Source organism: Ambystoma mexicanum, chromosome 5p (genome assembly GCF_040938575.1).
Source record: "Ambystoma mexicanum isolate Mex_15411 chromosome 5p, UKY_AmexF1_1, whole genome shotgun sequence".
In the NCBI taxonomy this organism is placed as follows: Eukaryota; Metazoa; Chordata; class Amphibia; order Caudata; family Ambystomatidae; genus Ambystoma; species Ambystoma mexicanum.
Window position 1 is genome coordinate 925,461,743 of NC_090930.1, and position 21,307 is coordinate 925,483,049.

Consider the following 21,307-nt stretch of genomic DNA (forward strand, 5'->3'; position numbering starts at 1 on the left):
TTGTTTTCTCTGAGTGTCCCTGTCTTGTTTGTTTGGTGTGCGCCATGAGGCCTGCGGGTGATTTTGGCCGATTACTAAGAATTTAAATAAATAAATAAATAAAAAAAACCCTTTTCTATGTTAATTGCAGAGAAAAGTGTGGCTGATGAGTAGTAGCGTGGAAGAGCTGGAGGTAAAACTGAAACTGGCTGAAGGCAAAGTTTGTGTTTGCAGTATGGGGGACGCAGGGAGAGAGTAGCGAACAGACTGCTGGCTTGCTCATCAGATAAAGCCTAAGTCTTTACACTTCATTATGTAGAGGCCCTACGCTTGTGTTAATCTATATTGAAAGAGTATTCTTTGTTGTTTTAGCTTGTAATAGCCAATAATTAATTGAGCTGGATTTTTACACTTGATAATTCTGGTATTTTGGTTACACCCAGAACTGGAAAGAGAACTCAGTGGGGACTACTAATGGATGGCTGGAACTCTGCAGTGCGGTACTACAAGAACAACTTCTCTGATGGATTTCGACAGGTATATTGAGTTAAAATCTGTGGGATTAGAACTTGTTGCAAGCCTTATACATTCACAATTACACACCACACAGTATAAATGTTTGTTGCGTAATACTCTAATTGTGATAATGACCACAATGCCACTGCCCTCGAATTTCAGGCTGCCTTTCATCCTCGGATTATTTGCTACACCTGTCTCTTGGAGGCAGGACCAGATCTTACTGTAATGGTTACAAAATTGCTGACCTATTTGTGCACTACAAATCCCTCCTGCATGCCTTGCGGGCTGCCATCCCCCGTGTTGCATGTTAGAGGGAATTTGTCTTTGATTTTTTGGGCCCTGGAAATAAAGACCATCTACATGCATGACAGGTTGCCTCCTTTAAGTCCCTGAGGCAAGGCAATCTTCCACAGTCGCACCAGAAATCTCCAGCTTTAAACCAGGCTTCAGGTGGTTTAAAGGTACAGTAAATGGGTCTGATGAATACGCAATTAGGGGATGTCCTCATAACACGTGTACAAATATATCCTTTACAATAAAGTTTTGCATAGGAGTTTTAAAGCTTTTATTACCATTCTTTGGCCAAAGGCTTTTGGTACATCAGAATTAAAAAATATCAGAACATAAAACGAATATAAGGGCCGTTCTCCACAAAGTAGACTGCAAAGTACTTTGAGTTAGTTAGTAGCAAGCCCTCCAGCTGGACCAACACCTCAAGGGCAGAAGAACAACTGATTTCCTTGGACCACAGAAGTAAGTTTGCCCACAAACATTCCACACAGGCGTTCCATAGTTGACACACTGCTGACACTGTTAAGGATTTCAATCAGGCAATATACCCTGGTCTCAGCCTAGTATGCAGCGCACAAATGAAATAATTATTTTATTATGTCTATAGGTTCAATATTCTGAGTGATATACCACTCATATCACACCCCTTCTCAAAATACCCCCAGGTCACAATGGACCAGGAATCGGGCAGTTTGGTAAAGGTACTATTTATTTATTTAAAATTCAAATCAAACATATGCTTTGTAATAGGGAGCAGCAATCACCAATGTGGTGACAATAACAGATAGGTAGTTATGTAAGGCAGTCAAATTCACTTTTAGCAACACAAAATATAAAACGCAGAGAAAAGAGCAGTTTTGGCTTGTTTGGAAGGATAGCACTTAAGTTAGGATTTCCCTCTACAGTATTCCTCAACTCACAAATAAGCATTTCTAAACAGATGTAAGGGAGTAGCAGGCATTCAGGAATAAAGAACGGTGTATACAGGATTTGAATACAACCTTCCCAGCCCAAACAAGAGAGAAAAACAGTTTGGAAATCTTACACTTTTACAATGAGATTCGAAAATGGCTTTGTGAAACAATGAATGTGTGCAAAAATCCTTAAATCAAGATATATTTCTATGGGAGCAACATGGGAAAGATGCTAACAATCATAAGCTATAGTATGAGCCAAAGTAAACACTTTGGATCTTGATGGAAGTTTGGAAATAATTTAAATTGAAAATCACACATGTGAAACTTTGCAGAAATGCGAATTCCCGCCTAAAATTCACTAAACAGTTTTTAAGAAAAACGGATGAAATATACTGATTATGGATGCAGTTTGTTGGGATGTAGCTACAGGTCTTATCTATAAGTCAGAGTTGAAATGAAATCTCTAGCTATTTAATTGAGGGAGTTATGCAAGGTTGAATGAGAGGTGTTTTTAGAGAAATGGAGCAGAGTAAAACCGAAAATCGGTTTTAAAATGACAGGTTCATTTTCCTTAACCTAGATTTAATGGCTAAGAAAAAGAGAATGCCACCCGTGAATCTCCAGTTACACGGCAGTTGTAACCCTTCACGTGGTGGATACCCCATTTTCTTTATGGAAATTAATCAAAATCACTAATGGCTTATGTTAGAGTAAAAGCAAAATGAAGAGAAAATCGGCGCTAACACTAGGAATCGCAGACAGGGTTGCAAGAATGGTTCTGACAGTATTATAGGTTCTTAAGGTAAAGATAGGATGGTTTAGAGATTGGGATAGGGCAATGCAAGATATGCTATGGTTTACTATGATTCCTATTAATACTTACAGTCCACTTTAGCTTAAGATTTTGGATGTCCAGAGGGGGAAAATGATGATGGCAGCATTAGCAGTGTTTCTCGCCAGGCGGTAAGTGTGGTTTCTCAACACTCGACAATTTCGGTGAGGACAGGGGCTAGTGCGACAAAAGACCAGTGGTGGGAAGACTGAAGTTCACTTTTGTGTGGACTACAGGGGGCTCAATTCTGTCACAAAGACAAATGCTCAGCCCATCCCTCGGGCAGTTGAGCTCATTGACCAGCTCGGAGCTGCCAAGTGCATGAGGACCTTTGACCTCATGGCAGGGTATTGGCAGGTCAGATTGACAGATGGAACGAGAGAGAGGTCAGCATTCTCAACCCTGGAAGGACATTATCAGTTCACTGTGATGCCCTTCGGATTGAAGAATGCCTGTGCCACTTTTCAGCAGATGGTTAACCAGGTTTTGTCGGGTCAAGAAAACTTTAGTGTCGCCTATTTAAACGACATTGCTGTTTTGAGTCTCACCTGGGAGAATCACTTATCCCACCTGAAGCAAGTGCTTCAGACGCTGCACAATGCAGATCTGAGATTGAATTTGGCAGGCCAGACCCCTCAGAACACGCAGATGGATCAGATGGAGCATATAGATAACTAATGACTAGAGCCATTGAATATTTAGGATGGGGCAGGTCTGCACCACCTTACGACTAGGACGGCCTGATTGCTATTTTTGACAAGAGACCTCAAGAGGACCCTATTGTACCTTTTCATGTGGCCTTACGAATAAAAGATTGTCTAGTAAATGCACAGGACCTCTAGTAGTGATCCTGTTTCTTTCCAAACATCCCACTTCAGAAAGCCTTGTGGTACAGGCTGCCACTGCTACTTCAAAACAGACAATTCCCCCACATAGGGATGACCAATGCTATGGTGCCATGTCAAAGAAAGTCTTCTCTGCTGGGAGTATGACCCTTAAGTCAGCAAATGCCACATGTGCGCTGGCTATGTTTTCGTTTCCCCTATGGGAATGTATTGCAATGACGGCTGATCATATTCCCCGGAGGGGATCGAAAGAGATGTTTTTTTTTTACATTGTTAAAGATGGGAAGGAACCTATGTGCGAGTCCCTTCAAACTGGTCTCGACTCTGCAGACAGTATCAGCCGAGCAGTGTCGGCTACCACAGTGATGCACAGATTTGCGTGGTTAAGAAAGTCTGGGTTTGCTTCAGATATGCAATCAAGACTTCTTAACATGCCCTTTGACGGCACACACTTAATTTGGCAGCAAAGCTGACAAGAGCCTAGAGAAGCTGCAGACCTCCAAAGATGCAGCCAAATCCATTGGTGCTGCAATCGGACAACCGCAAACTCGCCCCAGTGGAACAGCTTGGAGGGGCAGGTCTTTTCGTATTTATTCCACAGCTGGAAGAGCAAGAGGACTGGAGAGTCACAGACGTCAGAGAAGATTCCCCCGTGGTGGACAGGTAAGAGGTGCTAAAACCGCCGAGGCAACAAATGCTTTATCCTCAGCCGCTGCATCAGCTGCCTCAAAACCTCTTTAAGGCCTCAGTCCACAAAACCCTGGTGGGAGACACACTCACAGCATCTTCTAGAAAGGCGGGGTAATACTTAAGAGACATGGGCATTGAAAACAGTAGCCCAGGGTTTCTGCCTTCCCTTTCTAAAAAGGCCTTCGGATCCTCTTCGGGGAGCAAATCTTTCAAAATTCCTGATCCGCTCCTTGTGCAGGACATTTTGACCCTGGTGGAGAAAGGTGCTATAGAACCAGCACCTGTAGCGGAGAGGAACAAGGGTTGGTACTCCCCTTACTTCCGAATCCCCAAAGAAGGATGGAGGATTGAGCCCCATCTTGGATTTGAGACTTGAACAAGTTCCTCAGGAAGGACAAGTTCAAGATGGTTACCCTTTCTCAGATCCTTAAGGCTCTCCAGCTTCTGCACTGGATGATATCATTGGACCTTCAGGATGCTTACTTTCATGTGCCAATCCATCACAGGCACAGAAGGTACCTCAGGTTCGCTGTTGGCGGTTCTCGTTATCAGTTTAGAGTTTGCCAGTTCATGGCGGTGGAGCAGCGAGTCTCAGGAGAGGGGGGGATTCACATCTGCCCCTACCTGGACAATTAGCTGATCAAGGCTCGGTCACCCGATCATGCCCTGGAACATCTCAGCGTAACCTGCCACGTTCTCCACAGACTGGGCTTCTCCCTGTATTACAAGCAGTCCCACATGATACCATCTCAAAGGCTCCAATTCTTTGGAGCAGTCCTGAATGCGTGAGGGTCAGGGGGGAACCTCGTCACCCGAGGTGAGGGCTCCACACATTCTGCAGATGGTCACCAAATTCCAGAGTGTCCAGCGTCTTCCGGCCTTTGACTTTTTGAGGTTGCTTTATGGCATCCTGCATTTTTCTGGTGCCAGAGGCTCATCTGACAATGAGATTCCTCTAATGGGCTCTCAGGAATCAATGGTGCCAATTCTCAGGCAGGATGTCAAGAATTGCACAGTATCTTCTTTGTGGGGCTTGCAAGGACAATATTCTGAAGAGAATCTTTTTGGCAGCCATGGCCAAAAATAACAGTAGTGACGGACGCCTCTCTCATGGGGTGGGGAGCCCACACCAACGATCTGACAATCGGCGGTCGTTAGTCTCCATCAGAGTCCAAACTACACATCAATGTTTTGGAGCTGAGGGCAATCAGACTATCGCTGAAGGCCTTTCTGCCCTCTTTACGGGGCAAGAATGTCCTGATAATGACGGTCAACACAGGGGCCATGTACTACCTCAAAAGAGAGGTGGTGTAGGGTCACTTCCACTGTGCAAAGAAGCAATGCAGCCCTTGTTCTGGGCAATAATTCAAGAGGGAATCTCCCCATCAGCAGTTAACCTAGCCTGAGAGGAGAAAAATGCGGCTGGAGGCCATGACCAGGCAGAGCACAGTCTCCCACTAATGGGAAGTAGTTCAGGAAGTCCTTCAAGAGACCTTCACCCTTTGGGGAACCCCTTGAGTGGATCTGTTCATGACCAGTTCCAACCGGAAGTGCGAGCTGTACTGCTCCATGGAATTTCCCCTAAGAGGGGACGCTTACGTAGTTGACTGGGAGTTTCCGATCCTGTATGCTTTTCCTCCAGTCCCTGTCATTCCTAAAGTAAACAGGAGGTTGAGAAAGTTCTGGAAATCCATGATCCTAATTGCTCCGGATTAGGCCAGGAGGATGTGGTACCCGGACCTTCTGGATATGTCCATTTGCCCTCCAATATGTCTTCCGCAAAGAGAGGATCTTCTCAGGTGAGAGGAAGGTCAGGTTCTCTATCCAGAGATCAAGACACTCAACCTTCATTTATGGTTTCTGAGTGGTTGAGATATAAGGACTGGGACATCCAGGATGATGTAATGTAGATTTTGCTTTCTTGTCCTTTAAGGTTATTAACTTTCAAAATCATCCTTTTAGTTGCTCTAACATCAGCCCATAGGGTGTGCAAGCTTCAAGCCTCGCCTTGCAAGCCTCCTTATACATAGAGTTGCCCTTAAGGTTAAACCTAAATTTTTGCCAAAGATTGTATCTGATTTTTTATTTAACTCAGAAAATTGTACTACCTTCTTTTCATCCAACTCCTCATCCTGGAAAGGAGGAGGAGAGATTGCACAGGTTTGACCCAAGGCATGCACTCAGCTTTTATATTTCAAGGATGTCAAAGTTGAGACAGGATGATCAACTTTTATGTTGGTTATACAGTCCATAGGTTGGGGATGACAGTGAGAAAACAAACCCTGTCTAGGTGGATATTTGTAGGAATTTCTGAACATTATAGGCTAGCTGGAAAAGATCCCCCTGAGGATCTAAAGGCTCATTCGACTAGGGGCATGGATACATACTCTGCTTTACAGAGAGGAGTCCCTATTCAAGAGATTTGTTCGGCGGCCACATGGTACTCCGTTCATACTTTTACAAAGCATTATTGTCTGGACTCTTCCTCAGGCCGGAAAGGAGGATTTGGGAAGGCAGTGTTACATTCTGTTCATACAACCTTTTAAGGAACTCCTAAATTCTTACTCCCTCCTCCAAAACCGACACTGCTTTGGGAGTCTTTCAAAAGATGAATACGTGGGAGGACACAATCCATTCAAAGAACAATTTACTTACCCCAGGTAACATTCTTTCGACTCAATGTTCCTCCCACCAATTCCTCATCGCCCCTCCCAACCGATCCTGCAGTAGAATTTCCTTGTTTTGACATTTTATTTTATTTCAGGGCAAAACACTGTCTGATGCAAGGTACACCCAGAAGAAAAAATTGAAAGAACACATCAAAACGAAACTGAAACCAACGGTGGCTGCACGCGCTATTTGTACCAGTGATGATGTTGACATCGAGACGGAGGCCCTCGAGGGACATTGAGTCGACCGACACGCAGCACTCCCTGCTGGAAAAATGATTCCAAAGCAGCTAAAGCTCAATATGAATATATGAAAATATGAGGAATCCGTGGGAGGAACATCCAGTCGAAAGAAAGTTACCAGGTGTAAGTAACTTGTTCTTCTCTGCGTGATCGTGTAACTGGACTGTGACAACTTTTTCCAGGATTTCGGCTGCCTATGATCGGCCAGCCACCGGATGGTTGTTTTGTAGCTCATTTGAATGTAGGTTAGATTCTTCTCAATAATGTTTTGATTGAATTCTTCAGTTTCAATGGGACCATTCCTTGTGAAAGTGAACCATTGTCTCATAAATGGGAAAATCTCTGCTGCAAATAGTTGCGCTGTGCAAGCTGTAATCATAAATAACTAATCGTTAGTAGTTTGAAGGTCTGCAGCGACGACAAAATGGTATTCACTGATGCTGTTTTAAAATCAAAGAAAAGCTTAGCGCATTTCAGATTATCAGCTTCTATTCCTACCGTCTGTGGAGGGAGGATAGGTCATCTAGGTCCGATTGCATGTTCTGAGGAATCTTCTCCTGGATTCATTGAAGTTTGTTGATAAAGAACAAAATAAATGCATTTGCTTGCTCTTGTGAGGGTTTCATAGAGGAAGAGGTACTACTCGGATGACAGAAATTGGCGATGGCTGAGAAAAGTTCTCTGGGGCGATTGTTGGCTGCTTCAATGTTTTTGTGTGAAAACTCAGACTTGGCTTTAACAATAGCCACCTTGTATCCCTTCAGAGCTGATTTAGCTTGTATTGCTTGATCATGAGTTCCATGCTTCCTCCATTTCCTTTCCATTACTCTACAGTTTTTCTTTGTAGAGCTAGGCTGAGAGAGAGAACCAAGGCATTGATTTATTTTATTTTTTTCTCCACTATTTTCCTTGTTATCAAAGGAGCATATTTAGAGCATATTATATCCAAAATGGCTGGTCCACTCATCACAAGTTAATGATGGATCTAAAGAACCCATTGCGCTCTTTAGCTCTGGGCCTTCCTGCCAGACCTTTAGGTTTACGGGACAATACTGTTACTTTTGTACTAGAGTGGTTCCTCCTTCCAAGGATGATTAAACTAAAACATCTTTACAAAATGATCCAACCATGACACAGGTATCTCAACAATGGTGTGTGTGTGTGTGTGTGTGTGTGTGTGTGTGTGTGTGTGTTCGTGTGTTCGTTCATCCAACCCATATATTCAAGTTGCCTAAGCAAACTTATTTGTCATATTTATTTCCTATTGATGGAAACAACTCTACATTTTCCAAAAAGGGCTCAGCTGGACCTGGAGGGTCTAAAGCCCAACAATATTTTGAACAAGGCTGTGGGTGTGATCCATATAATCAACTGGCCCACCTGTGGCAGCTCGTCCCATTTTAACAGATCAAAATGAGAAATGTGTAAACCGGACATATAATTCACGGCTATCCTTTCTCTACTCTTGATAGTACCATTGATAAATTGTATTAGTTACCCCTCAGAAATTAAAAGATGAAACACTGCCCGAGACGCTACGTTAAAGAAAGTCTCAGTGATAAAAAAAAGTCACCATACCGCCGACCTAGCATTTACTATGGCAGCTTTAAGTGAGATATATGGGGAAATCGCTATGTCTCTTGCCTTTATGCTGAGACTATTTACTATCCCCAAACCGCACATTTTGTTTAACATACGAAGCAGGCTCTCCTTTAGCTCTTAAATCATAAAGAAAAGACACGTCTTATCTGATGCTAGCCATTATATTAAATAAAGGGGAACCCGCCCAGAACCACGGTCGGCAGTAGATAAGCTCTCACCTGGCTATCAAAAAACCAGAAGCCCTTTCAACCGGACAGCGCCAGCCGCCGCTTACTAGCTGCAAACAGGCATAAACAGACATCCCCAAGGTGTGCGCCTCAAACACTGATGGGTATTGGAAGTCCTGCACTCCGACAGAAACATTTCTTCCGTTATAGTAATCGGAATTTAGTGTTCAACCTTATTAAATATCACAGCCCCCAAAGCAATTTAATATAGTGAAGGTGTAATTCTAAGCTCAATCATCATAACAAGGGTGATTTAAAAAGAATTCTAAAATTGCATATAAAAATCTAAAATGTGCAAATAGCCCTTAACACATTTCTTCATCAGTATCGCATTTTAAACATTTTCAATCACTACATATATCAAAGTTAGCAAAGCAATCACTGCCTCCACAACGTTATGTAAATGAGTAGAAATCAAATGGGATCTTACATGGATTCACATGCTCATGAATATTCCCAGGCGTCAGGCTGGGAATCCTCAGTAATATTTAAACAGTTTTGCTTTACCTGCTTGTCGCTTCTATAGCCTATTCCTATCACTTTCGTTCATACTTCCCCAACCAATGACACTCCTCCAAAGCTCCATTCCTGGTGGCCATCTTCAGATTTTTACTGCACATTTCCATGTTGAGTCCTCGTGTTTCACTCCTCGAAATATTAACTTTTTTCCTATTTTTTGTGAGAAATAGTCTTCAATTCAATTTTGTCACTGTTGTGTGCAGTAGCACCTTTGAACGTTCTGAAGCGCGTGATGGGATTACCATAATAAATGATCTCAGACCCAGGGGGCGTGGCCTGGTGCTCATGGAGTGAGGGAGCGCTGGTACCGTGCTCCAGCCGTAATCCTGCAATTAGATCCCATATGAGCATTCGAGTGACATACTGAAGCCAAAAAAGCACTCTCAACGCAAGACACAGCGGTTCCGACATCCACCACAGCAAACCCAAACTAAACCGGAGCTGGGGAAGCTTAATCGGACACATTGAGTTTCTCTCCCCTCCCCCCCACTCCCCAGGCTATCCAGAAATAGTGGAAGAAGGATCTGGAAGCAGACGATACACTGCAGCGCCCACGACTGGAGCGCAACCCGGTTGCGTGACTGGCAGAGTGGAAGACATCGAGAGAAGAGGAAAGAGGAAGGAGTCACTTCTGCATCGGGGCGAAACCATGAGTGACTGTGGCAGCTGCAGACTTGATCATACTGCATTGGGCGAGTAAGACTGAGCGGGCAGTAAATAGCACGCCGGCGGTCACAGTGAGCAGTGGGCTGAGACGCAGCTGTGTAAGTGTACCCCAGTGGGCTGCTGCGAGACCGGGCTGCTATGTGGAGCCCAGTGAGACCGGTGGAAGCCAAGGCGACTGCGACGACACACTGAGGGGCGTTTTTGAGGCCTGCAACGGGAGCCGACCACGAAACCTGAGGCGCGGCTGGCGCAGGCATCACCACGAGACGGACCCATCGAGGGAGCAACAAGTAGGTTGCAGATAGCCAGGAGCAGCAGCGCAGTACCCTTAGGTGAGCCATAAAACTGTAGGGGAAGTTGCAAACGCTGGTGGCTACAGCTAAGAGAACATAGACTGGTGCGCAGTGCAGAAGCCGCAGCAAAAGCGCGGGGCTACTGACACCACGCCAGAGCAGTGGCAGCTGCGAGGCCGCCCCAAATATTACTCACAATAATAAACTGATTCGAGCCGCCCGAGAACATATCAGGAAGCCTGGTCAATGCTCATAGGATGAACCCACTGCGAAGCAAAGCCTGATAGCTGAACTGGGCAGGTGTCGTTGGCTAAAACTAGTCAGTACGGTACATTACTGGTCACAGCGCCAGCTGGACAGAAAAGCCCAGCATCTGAACGCACCACATCCAAGGGGGCCTGGAAAACCCTTCAAAGCGCATCGCAACCAGTGCCCACCTTGAGTAGTTCATGCAGGGGGCGAACTGAGGTGATGTTGCTACACACAGGCTGGTACCACATACTATACCGGTGAGAACACTACGCGCGGCACCCTAAGGAACTCGACCTGCACTATAGCTACAGCCCCAGTAAGTGGCAACGCAAACCTGGTGCCACCAAACACATTGAAAAGCTATTGACCAATACAGCTCACCACCACCTGGCTGCCATAGTGTTTGACACAACAATAAGAGCTAACTGGGTGACCCTGCCCACGCCACTCAAGGCAGCGCGGTAATGAACACTGACTGGCACGTGGGAAGTGACTCCTGGCACACCACGGGATCCCCCAAAGCTTCAAGAAATGACACCCCATACTCCCCTCCAACAACTGCCTCACACAACACACGATGCCCAAATCGAAGATGTCACCACCCCCCAAACACAAATCAAAACCGACTATAATGGACTTGTTTTCTGCAGCCAAACCCCTTACCTCACAACAAGATGGAACAACTGAAGCAGTCGCCGGGGTGAACTAGATGAGGGCAAAAGGGATGGACAAGTGCTAGAAGCGATAGCTGCGCTTAGATCCTTTATTGATCTAAAAATAGAAGTTAAGTCTGACATGCGCCAGGATGCTAGCAACCTAGCGGAAAGGGTCAACAAAGCTGAGAATGTGATGCAAGAAACGGTTGGGGACATCTCAGACCTGAAACTCGGAGTTGCAGAGCTGGAAAAAAGAATAACTATGCTGGAAGCAAAATCCGAGGACGCGGAGGGGCGGGCCAGACGCAACAACGTCAGGATACTGGGGGTGCCTGAAAGTATGGAGGGTCCCAACCCGGCTGGGTACGTGGAGAGCCTACTATTACAAGAAATTGGTGCAGGTAAGCTGTCACCGGGCTTTGCTGTGGAAAGGGCCCATCAATCCCTTCAGAAACGACCTCCACCGGGCTCATACGCACGCCCAATGATTGCGAAAATACTAAATTTCCAAGACGGGGAGATCATCCTCAGGCACTCCAGGGAAGGGGGAGTGATCGAGCGAGACAACTCCAAAATAACTATCTACCCTGACTATACGCAATCAGTGCAAAGGGCAAGAAACTCATTTGAACCGATTAAGGCACGACTCAGGCAACTGAACTTGAAGTATATGTTACTCTACCCACCTAGACTGAAGGTGATACATGAGGGTCGAGCAGTAGTGTTAGTCACCTGCAGCAGCCACCATGTGGATGGAGCACAACAACTTAGCGGATGGGGCAGAAAAGACTAGCTGACCGAACCTACTGTAGACCGGAAGATGGATGGGCGGCGCTAAAGATTCTGCTCAAACACTAATGAATGCGCGGCATACTGATAGTGAAGTCAACAGGAACGCCAATACATACTTGAACAGCTGGGGCCCATGGTAGGGCTCTCCAACTGGGCTCACAGGCCTAACCCACGGAGCGATTAGTGTTGGCCTGTTGCTAACACAGAAACACTTGCGCTCGAAACCCGAAAAGGGAATGGACAGAGCAAGGGCGCCTGAGCGCTGTAGCAGCAATGCAGCTGCTGTGCACACGTTTAGTTTGTTTACTGTTTTAAATGTTGGGCTGTCTCTATCCTAATCAAACAGGGTAAAGTGGGGGCTGATAATCATCAAGGTAAGACAACTGGGGAAGATCACAAAATTCCTTTGGGTGCTACACTCCCGCACAATTGGGCACAGGGGGTTGTGAACGGGAGGTGGACTGGAGGCGAAGTTACAAATTATCATGCCGAAGCAACTTAGAATAATGTCGTGGAACGTAAGGGGTATGGGCATGTACCTCAGAAGGAATAGGATCAAGTTCTTCTTGCAGAGGAAGAAGGTCTTGATAGCATTGCTTCAAGAAACGCACCTCACGGCGGAGTCCACGGCCAAATTGAAAGATAGATGGGGGGGATGGAGGGGGCAGGGATACAGTGCCTCCTACTCTATGCCAGAGGGGTGTTCACGTGGGTGTGTCCCTAGGTGCTCTTCCAATTGATGGGCACAGAGTTAGACAAAGAAGGCAGATACTCCTTGATCTGGGGAGTTATCGAGCAAACCAAAATCTGCATAGTGAACTCCTACTTCCCTAACCAAGGTATACCTGCGCACCTCAAAACCCTGTGTACTAAAATAGCACTCCATCGAGACAGCCTTCTCATATGGGTAGGGGATTTTAACAGTACAATTGACATGGTCCTAGACAGGTCAGTACCACCACAACATCAATTGAACACAATCCCCCGGACGCTTAACACAACACTAGACTATTTGGGCCTGGTCGACGTCTGGCGGAACCTACACCCCACAGACAGATGCTACTTGTATTACTCCTCCCCCCACAACCTATACACTAGAATCGACTACTTCTTTATAAAGATCTGCCCCCTCAAATAGACTCAGCCCAATACCTGGGCAGGTCCATATCAGACCATTCACCTTTACTCCTACAATGGGCGATCAAAGGCCCTAGACCCCCTATACCGATGTGGAGGATGCCCACAGGGGCACTCACAGACCAGGCATTCAGAACCGAACTGGGTGATAAACTTGAGGAATTTGTGCGAATCAACCTGGGCAGTGTGGAACATTGGGGCACACTCTGGGGAAACACTAAAGGTGGTGACATGAGGGGAGACAATTGCGAGCCCAGGAGGTATGCGGAAAACATTAAGCAGGGAACTAGGAGCCCGGGAAGAGGAAATAAAAGAGCTTGAAACCAACACTTGAAACAATAGGGGGGTTGAAGCCAAATTAATTGAGGCTAGAAGCAATTGTCAGGAGGCCTGGGTGAGACTATCCAAATTTGATTGTGCGACATACACAGCGAGCGCTCACAAGGAAGCAGATAAACTGAGCAGACTATTGTCATGGTTATGCAGAAAGGAACACCTTAGGCACCTACCCAATGAGCTTAAAGATGGTGAAGGAAAGATACATAGGACCCAACAGTCAATCGACGACACCTTTGCTACCTTCTACTCCAAATTGTATGCCCGCGACACCAAGGTGCCAGTAGCAGACATACGCAACACGCTTGAAGAGATGGGACTCCCCAAGCTAACTACAACCCAAAGGCAAACACTAGAGGAGATCACCACTGAAGACGTGACAGAGGCAATGAGATCTCTGCCCACATCCAAACCCCCGGGAAGCGACGGAATTCCACCAGAGTTCTATAAAACGTACGAGGCCACACTGACCCCAATATTACACAAAGTTTTCAAAGAGGCGTACAAGACAGGGACTCTACCAAGAACCATGAATGAAACATTAATGGTACCGATATTAAAACCAAACAAACCACCCACAGACTGTGTCATGATGCCTACCCCCGGGGACCCAGACCAAGTCCAGCAACCCCGGAAGCAGGCATCAAGTTACCCCAAGCAAGCCAAACAACCCCCGCTAGGGGCTATCTGGGTGCACTCCTGGCGCCTATGGCGAGTCAGTCCTGGCACCATAGGCACCAGGCTCATAGATTAAAACTTACCTGATGCAGACCATGCTACAAACTTACCTGATGCAGACCATGCTGCAAGAGCTCCAAGCCAAACGAGGCTTGGAAGGGACTATTTTACCTAGGGACTATTTTTTTACTCGGGTGGGGCTGGGGAGGAATACTTACCTGGGACTACTTTGGAGGCTATTTAAACCAATGCCCAAAGAGCAGCACACGCTTTGCGTTATTCTGCATCCAGCAGCGTAACGCTCACTGTGCCTGCAAGTCTGCATCCAGTCTTCTACCACGCCCGCCTCGAGTTTGGAGCTCCTAGAAAAAAGGGAGAAAGAAGGAGAAAAGGTTAGAACAAGAGCAATACCTTTGATCCTTACCTGAATTCCCGATACATCTCGCCTTCAAGCTGGAAGAAAGAAGTTATTTTATGCGCGTCGCCTCGCCTGCTGCAGCGCCGTGCTGAACTCACCGGCCTTCGTCGCATCTTCACATTTCACCGCATCCTCCTGCATGTTCCTGCCGCACTCCGGCACCTAATGAGAAGACAAGAACAGCAAGGTGAGCCAAGGGAATACACAGAGGAATACCCCCCATAGACTTAACTGATTTTACCACCGGGGTTACTATTAGTCTTCACAGGTCGGCGCAGCTTCCACTGCATCCTAGCCGAACCCCGGCCCCTAAGGGGAAACAAAAGGACAGCAAGGTGAAACAAGGGACTAACAAGGGGAACCCTCCTCACCACAAAAGACTTACCTGATTTTACCACCGGAGGCATTATTTCCTGAGACTTCATACTTTCTCTCAGCGCCTGAATAAGGGAGAAAGCAACAGGTTACATATGGACATTATTTTTTCAATCTGTGTTGGATAATACTAATCCTTACCAGAACATTACCGGTTGCCACGAGGAACTCTTCAGTAGGGTCAAGCTGCAACCTGTAAGGAATCGGACAAGAGTGAAAGTCAGGCATTTGAACTCTTACGAAGTACATACTTACTGCGTCTTGCCGGGAATATCGGAGTCAATATTATCCAGGAACTCACCAATTCCTTCGAGCCAGTGAAGCAACTGGTTATCTATGCGCCCCTGCGCTCAATGCAGGATGGAGAGCTCATCTTTTCGAATCAGGTGAGACTATAAGAGGGGACATCCTCGGTGATCAGTGGGGAGAACAGCAGGGTGGGGGGGATTTGCGCTGAACTCCACGGGTGCTTAATTTCCTTTCTCCATTTGCAGAAGAATATTCCTACGGGCCAAGCAAACAAAGCTAGGTGGGCCAGTCCAGTCCGTCACCTCGGCCCTACGCGTCACATTGGTGGAGGCCGCAGCAGTCCAGTCCAGATCGACGCCTCTGTGGGAGCCAGGTGAGCGTAACTCTGTGACTCATATCACCCTTTGGCGATGCAGAATTACGACAGTAAAATATTGACCACCATACTGGCCAAACGACTGACCAGAGTGGTGGGGTGCTTGGTACACGAGCACCAGAATGGCTTTGTTCCAGGTCGCAGCACCACAGCCAATCTACGCCGCCAACACGTAATGGCACAAACACAAGGAAGCGGGGTCCCCATGGCAATGCTGTCGTTAGACGCTATTAAAGCATTCAACTCCATCTATTGGGAATGGCTGATAGAAGTCCTACGTGAATTTGGATTCAGGGAGGGCTTTGACAAATGGATCAGAGTGCTATACAATGCTCCAACATCTAGAGTGAAGACTGGTAAAACGGTATCAAAGGCTTGGGCAATAATGAGGGGCACCAGGCAGGGATGCCCGCTGCCGCCTATGTTGTTCATAAAGGGCCTGGATCCACTTGCAATATACCTAAGGAAGCAATTCTTTGATGCAAGGATACGAGTTGGGGGACAGTATAACATATCACTTTACGCCAATGACATTCTCCTATACCTAAGAGACCCTCGTACAAATGCTCCAATAATTATGGAAGTACTAGATAACTATGCAAAATTTTCAGGGATAAAGTTCAGCAGGCAGAAGTCCTGCGCATTCCCGCTGGCGAAATTGAGAGACAGGCACACCAGAATTACCGAATGTGGGTATTGGGTGGCAAACCGAAGAGTTAAAGTACCGGGGGGTCACTATTAAGCACACCCCGGAGCTCACCCACAAGCGTAACACAGTGGCTGTAATTCAGGGACTACGCAACTTTATGAAATTCTGGTTTACTCTCCCCCTATCGATGATGGGCAGGGCGTCCATCGTCAAGATGATCGTTCTGCCAAGATTCCTATACTACTTCCAGAATATATGCTACTACATAAAACCACCATTCTTCAGGAAACTGGAAGTACTACTAAAACAGTTCCTATGGGGTTCGGCTCACCACAAGCTGTCACTAGACGTCCTCAAGCTACCGTACAAAGTAGGGGGAATACAACTCCCAGACCTAGAGAGGTATTACCTGGCGGCACAGCTCAGTCATGTAGCCAAGTGGTTGTCAGATGACACTACTGCCAAAACTAATCTCCTATAGAGACTAATCGCCCCGGTACACCTAAAAGACAATATGGTGCCCCAAAGTCGTCTCAATGCACACCTCAATGATAGTTAAGGTGGGTAGACAGGTATGGAATAGGGCCAAATCGAAACTGCACCTGCAACACCCGTACTCGCAAGACATTCCGATGTTAGCAGACACCTGCAGGGCCCCAGCAGACCTCACTATAATAAGACACTGGGAGAGGGCAGGCCTATACACTTGGAGGGGGAGGGGCATATTTAGTCTTTAAGGAAATTTGAATCAATGCAAACACAGGAGGGGCTCTCGAGAAGTCAGTTACTATGGTATCAGCGGATCAGGCACATAGCCAGAGGGAAATGGGACAGCTTGCCGGAAGAGCCGGAGACGAACTGCCTGCTAATGGAGATGTATGGTCTGGGCGATGGTTGGAGACCCGTCTCTAGGCTGTATAGCCAGCTGGCAGTCAGACCCAATCCCTGTAGTGATACCCTGATGGAGAAATGGGAAAAGGACTTGGCAATCACAATTACAGAGGGGGAATGGAAAAGAGCGCTTGCATACCCTAAGGCGGTGTCCAGAAACGCCAGATTCAAGCTAATACAACTAAATGTACTGTACAGGACATACATGACCCCCAAGAGATGTACTGTACAGGACATACATGACCCCCAAGAGAGTAGCAGGTATCAACACAAAGGTAAGGTCGGCATACCCCTGATGCAACAATGATGGTGCAGACCTCATGCACATGTTCTGGGGATGCTGCATGGTGCAGAGGTTCTGGGCAAGAATAGAATCCGACTGCCGCAGGATCACCAGATATAAATGGTCCCCAAAGGAGTGCCTCTTGGGCACATACCCCAGACTGAGCAAGCGCAAACACATTGTTAAACTAATGGACATGACTTGCATACTAGCGAAAAGAGAGATTGCAATGCATGGATATCAGCTCGGGGCCCCTAGTACGATAAATGGTTCAAGGAACTGGAAAGATGGTCAACAGCAGAAACTGTAGCTTGGGGCGCTGGTGCCACTGGAACTGGAGCAGACATAAACGTTCGATTTGAGTCTTGGAAGGCACTAATTAGAGAGATGTTCCTGCCAGCAGACGATATTCCCCCCTGAACTGGCCAACAATACACCTTAGATCCAGGAAAGATGTACATGGGCTGACCTTAGAACTGTGCCCCGGAAAGGAATCCCCCTGGGCAACCTGAGGAAAACACTACATTTACCCCCCCTCCCACCCCATGAACTCACGAACAGCCAAGATACCGCTTTACAGAAGACAGCCACTGTCTGTTTTTTTTCTGTTTTGTTCTCAAGGCCAAGAATATTGCAATATGCCCCGCGTTCGCCAACTAACGGCTTATGGCTACCTGTTTATAAATGCTAATACAAACATTAAAAATAAATAAATGATCTCCGACCCAAATGACCAGACGGACACAAAGAATATGGCAAAGTACTACTTAATTATCAGCTCAATAAAGTAGGGAAACCTAGCGAACAACAAATCGTAGTCCACAAACTCTCAATCATATTTCAGTTACACAACAACTTTATACCTCAATGTCCGTCAGCTATGACGTCGTCCTACATGGCAAATAATAAAACCTATCGGACGGAAGGAATGGTTAGGGGAACATACCTACTTCTAGTTCATGTAGGTGTTAGTGACATGATTGGCTGCCCCTCATTTGGCAGGCATACCTTGAAAAATCTCTATAATGCAGATTATAGCAGCATAACAGTAGATTGGCCCCTGCAACAATGTATGCTCACCATTGCATAGACCTTCATGATTGGTTGTCATTCTCTACCAACCTTGGACATTCAGCTCGTTAGCAGCACATAAGAAAATCAAAACCCAGGTGCAGAGGATGACGTTGGACTACTGCCCACTTTCCCAATTAGTCTACCATCCCTGATCAGCCAACCCTTTAGCCAAGGCTGCTTCTTTGTACTTAACCTTGCTGAATGTTCTCTTCCCTGGAATTTTAAGGGAAGTTAAGGTATACTTCATCTGGGGCTTATGAATAGGCCTTGTTTTCTGGTCTTGGACCACGTGTGAAGAGGACCTGATTCTGTCCATCTCGGCCTTCCATTTCCATTTAGTGTGTCCGTCTGTTCTGCAACCCTGGTCTTTCTCCTTCAGGTTTCTTGCTTACTTTTATTCAGAGCCGACATCCATCTTTCCAGCATGGTTGCTTTACCTGTGTTATTTTTTTTTTACTGGAGCAAGTTCCTATGTGGCTCATCTACCTTGCACTTCTGGATATATACAGTTACTAATTATTTGGTTACTTATCTTTGTATACATGGTTTCTTCTCACTCGTATGTGTTTACTTGTTTCTTCAGTTACATCTTCATTCCTTGAGTATCCTTGTATCGTTTCTGTGCATCATCTCCTTATGACATCACTTTGCACCTGTAAGATTTTCTTTACAGCTGTAAGGGAGGTCTGGTATCACAAATATAACACTGACACAAGAGTTACAAGTTTCAAAACCTATTATCTCTTTGGGGTTTGGAGAAACACCCACTCTGCCCTATAGCTAAGATGGGAGTCGTCTCTACCATCAAATAATAAAGAAAATACAATCCCAATGAGTCTGTCAAATCAAGATGGCCTATACTAACAAAACCTAACCCTGCCCTATCTCTTATACAAAAAGTGTATAAAGGGGAATATGTATGCAAAGGAAAGACTGTGTTATAACATAAAGAATCAATGTGGTGGAATAAGTTCTCCTTCCCACGTTGGACTGCACAGAGTAAGGCGGCTCCTGTAAACAGGATGACCTACTCTGGCACAAGTTCTCAAAAAAAAAAGGCAGTTCAGAACATGGATCGAGGCCTGCTTGACCGTCCACGTTAAAATCGCTTATTCCATCTTTCAAAAGTTCTTTCACAGTTCAACAAAAGATCATGCAGGTCTCCCTCGGTCGGCCTCGGACCTTTCACAGATGCCAAAGACTTTTTAATGTGCAAGGATTTTACTATAGACCTCGGCAGGGCTACTTTGACTTTCTCTTCAGCTTACACTTGTGTTATTTGCCCCAGTGTCTCTTGGTCTTGGCAGTTCAATATCATAAGCACAAATGTTCATAGACATCTTTCTCTTAAAGTAGTTTTTTCACTTTGCTGCTTTTCAAGATATCAATTTTCCCGGAGACATTCGAGTGGGCTATTTCCTGTCGCCGGACCACTCCGCTACTCTGTATCACTGGCTTCACAGTTATCAGTAATTTAAAGGTCACCACAGGTCTGCCTTCCTTCGCGTCTCATTAGCACGCACGCACCCTTCAATCGTGAGATATACGGTTGCAACTTCAATCTTTCCTTAACACACACAGGCCTTTCATGTGGTTCTCGAACTCACCGGCTATGTGCATTCCTTTCATTTGTGTCTTTAATTCACAAGTCGAGGTTAATGCCACAGCCTTGGCCTCGCCTCCTGTCGGTCACCCAGGAGGGTTGCTGGCCTCCTTGAAACACAATGCAGTCTTCTTGTCTGGGATTTGATGTTCTCTGTGTATCTTTCATGGCTCTTCGGAGACAACAACCTCCTGCAGGGATCTCCAGGGTTTCCCAACCTATTTCTCTCATTGGTCGATCGGTCATTCGGCTCCAATGGGTTCGCCTTCAACCCGAAAGATCTGCTCCTTCTCGTGTTCCACCTTGCTTAGAGTGCGTCTCTGTTACGCCTTTTATCCGTGTGGGGAGAGCTAATGGGTATCAGATGTATGTGATTAAAGTCAAGTGCCTGACTTGGCCTGACCAGATTACGGTTGTCAGTCCATAATGTCTTTCATACACCTGATGCGGTATCGGAATGATACCTGATGTCATGCACAGTGTCTTCTTGTCCTTGATATGATGGGGCATTTATAACGCGCCTATACAAAAGTGTTTCAAGGCGCTACAAGGCAAAGGAGGGGGAACAGAGGGAAGACAGACTGCGATCTTACTAGGGTCGGTGTCATTGAGATCGCACAAGTGCAGGGGAAGGGGAAAAGTGTGGGGGGAAAAGGGAAGACAGTGCAGTACATGGGATCGACAGTAAAAATAAATAAATAGAATAAATAAAAGCAATAAGTAAATGTGCAGCAGTCTGGTGGCAAGTGCAAGGCTAATTGCAGGCAGCAAGTGTCAGGTGCTGGAAGGGGACTGTAGGGATACAGAAAACAGTCCCCCAGTGCGAGGGTAGCCTATGAGGCAGTGCAGGCATGCAACTGGCGGGGGAGGGGACCTGGGCCCAAGATCAGAGGGTGGCCAGGTAACCAGTGCAGTTTCAGCCAGGAGTTCAGTAGGAGAGAAAGCAGAAGCAAAGAGGAAGGTTTTGAGATGCTTCCGGAACTGGAGACTGTTCTCCTCAAGTTTTAGGGAGGCAGGGAGGCTGTTGTTGTTTGGATAAGAGACTGACCCTGAGGAAGTTGGAGGCAGATGAGCGAAGAGCTCGAGAAGGAAGATATTTATCCAATGTCCTTCATTCAGTGTGTCAGAGGTGAGGGGCTGGGCTCTATGAATGAGGTACACGTCTGCTCCTCTACATTCCCCCCTCTTGTAGAGTCCTCAACCACCGACTCGATTTTCATTTTTCTGTCACTGAATGACTTTGTCA

General features: G+C 46.2%; 1 protein-coding gene across 4 annotated transcripts in view; it reads left to right on the forward strand.

The window, feature by feature from the left end:
- Nucleotides 1-21,307, forward strand: part of SACM1L (SAC1 like phosphatidylinositide phosphatase) — a 1,165,903-nt gene that overhangs the window by 891,943 nt on the left and 252,653 nt on the right. For all 4 annotated transcript variants that reach the window (XM_069613352.1, XM_069613355.1, XM_069613353.1 and 1 more), the window contains exon 17: nucleotides 423-516. In XM_069613352.1, the coding sequence (XP_069469453.1) occupies nucleotides 423-516 (94 nt within the window). The remainder of the gene's footprint in view (nucleotides 1-422; nucleotides 517-21,307) is intronic.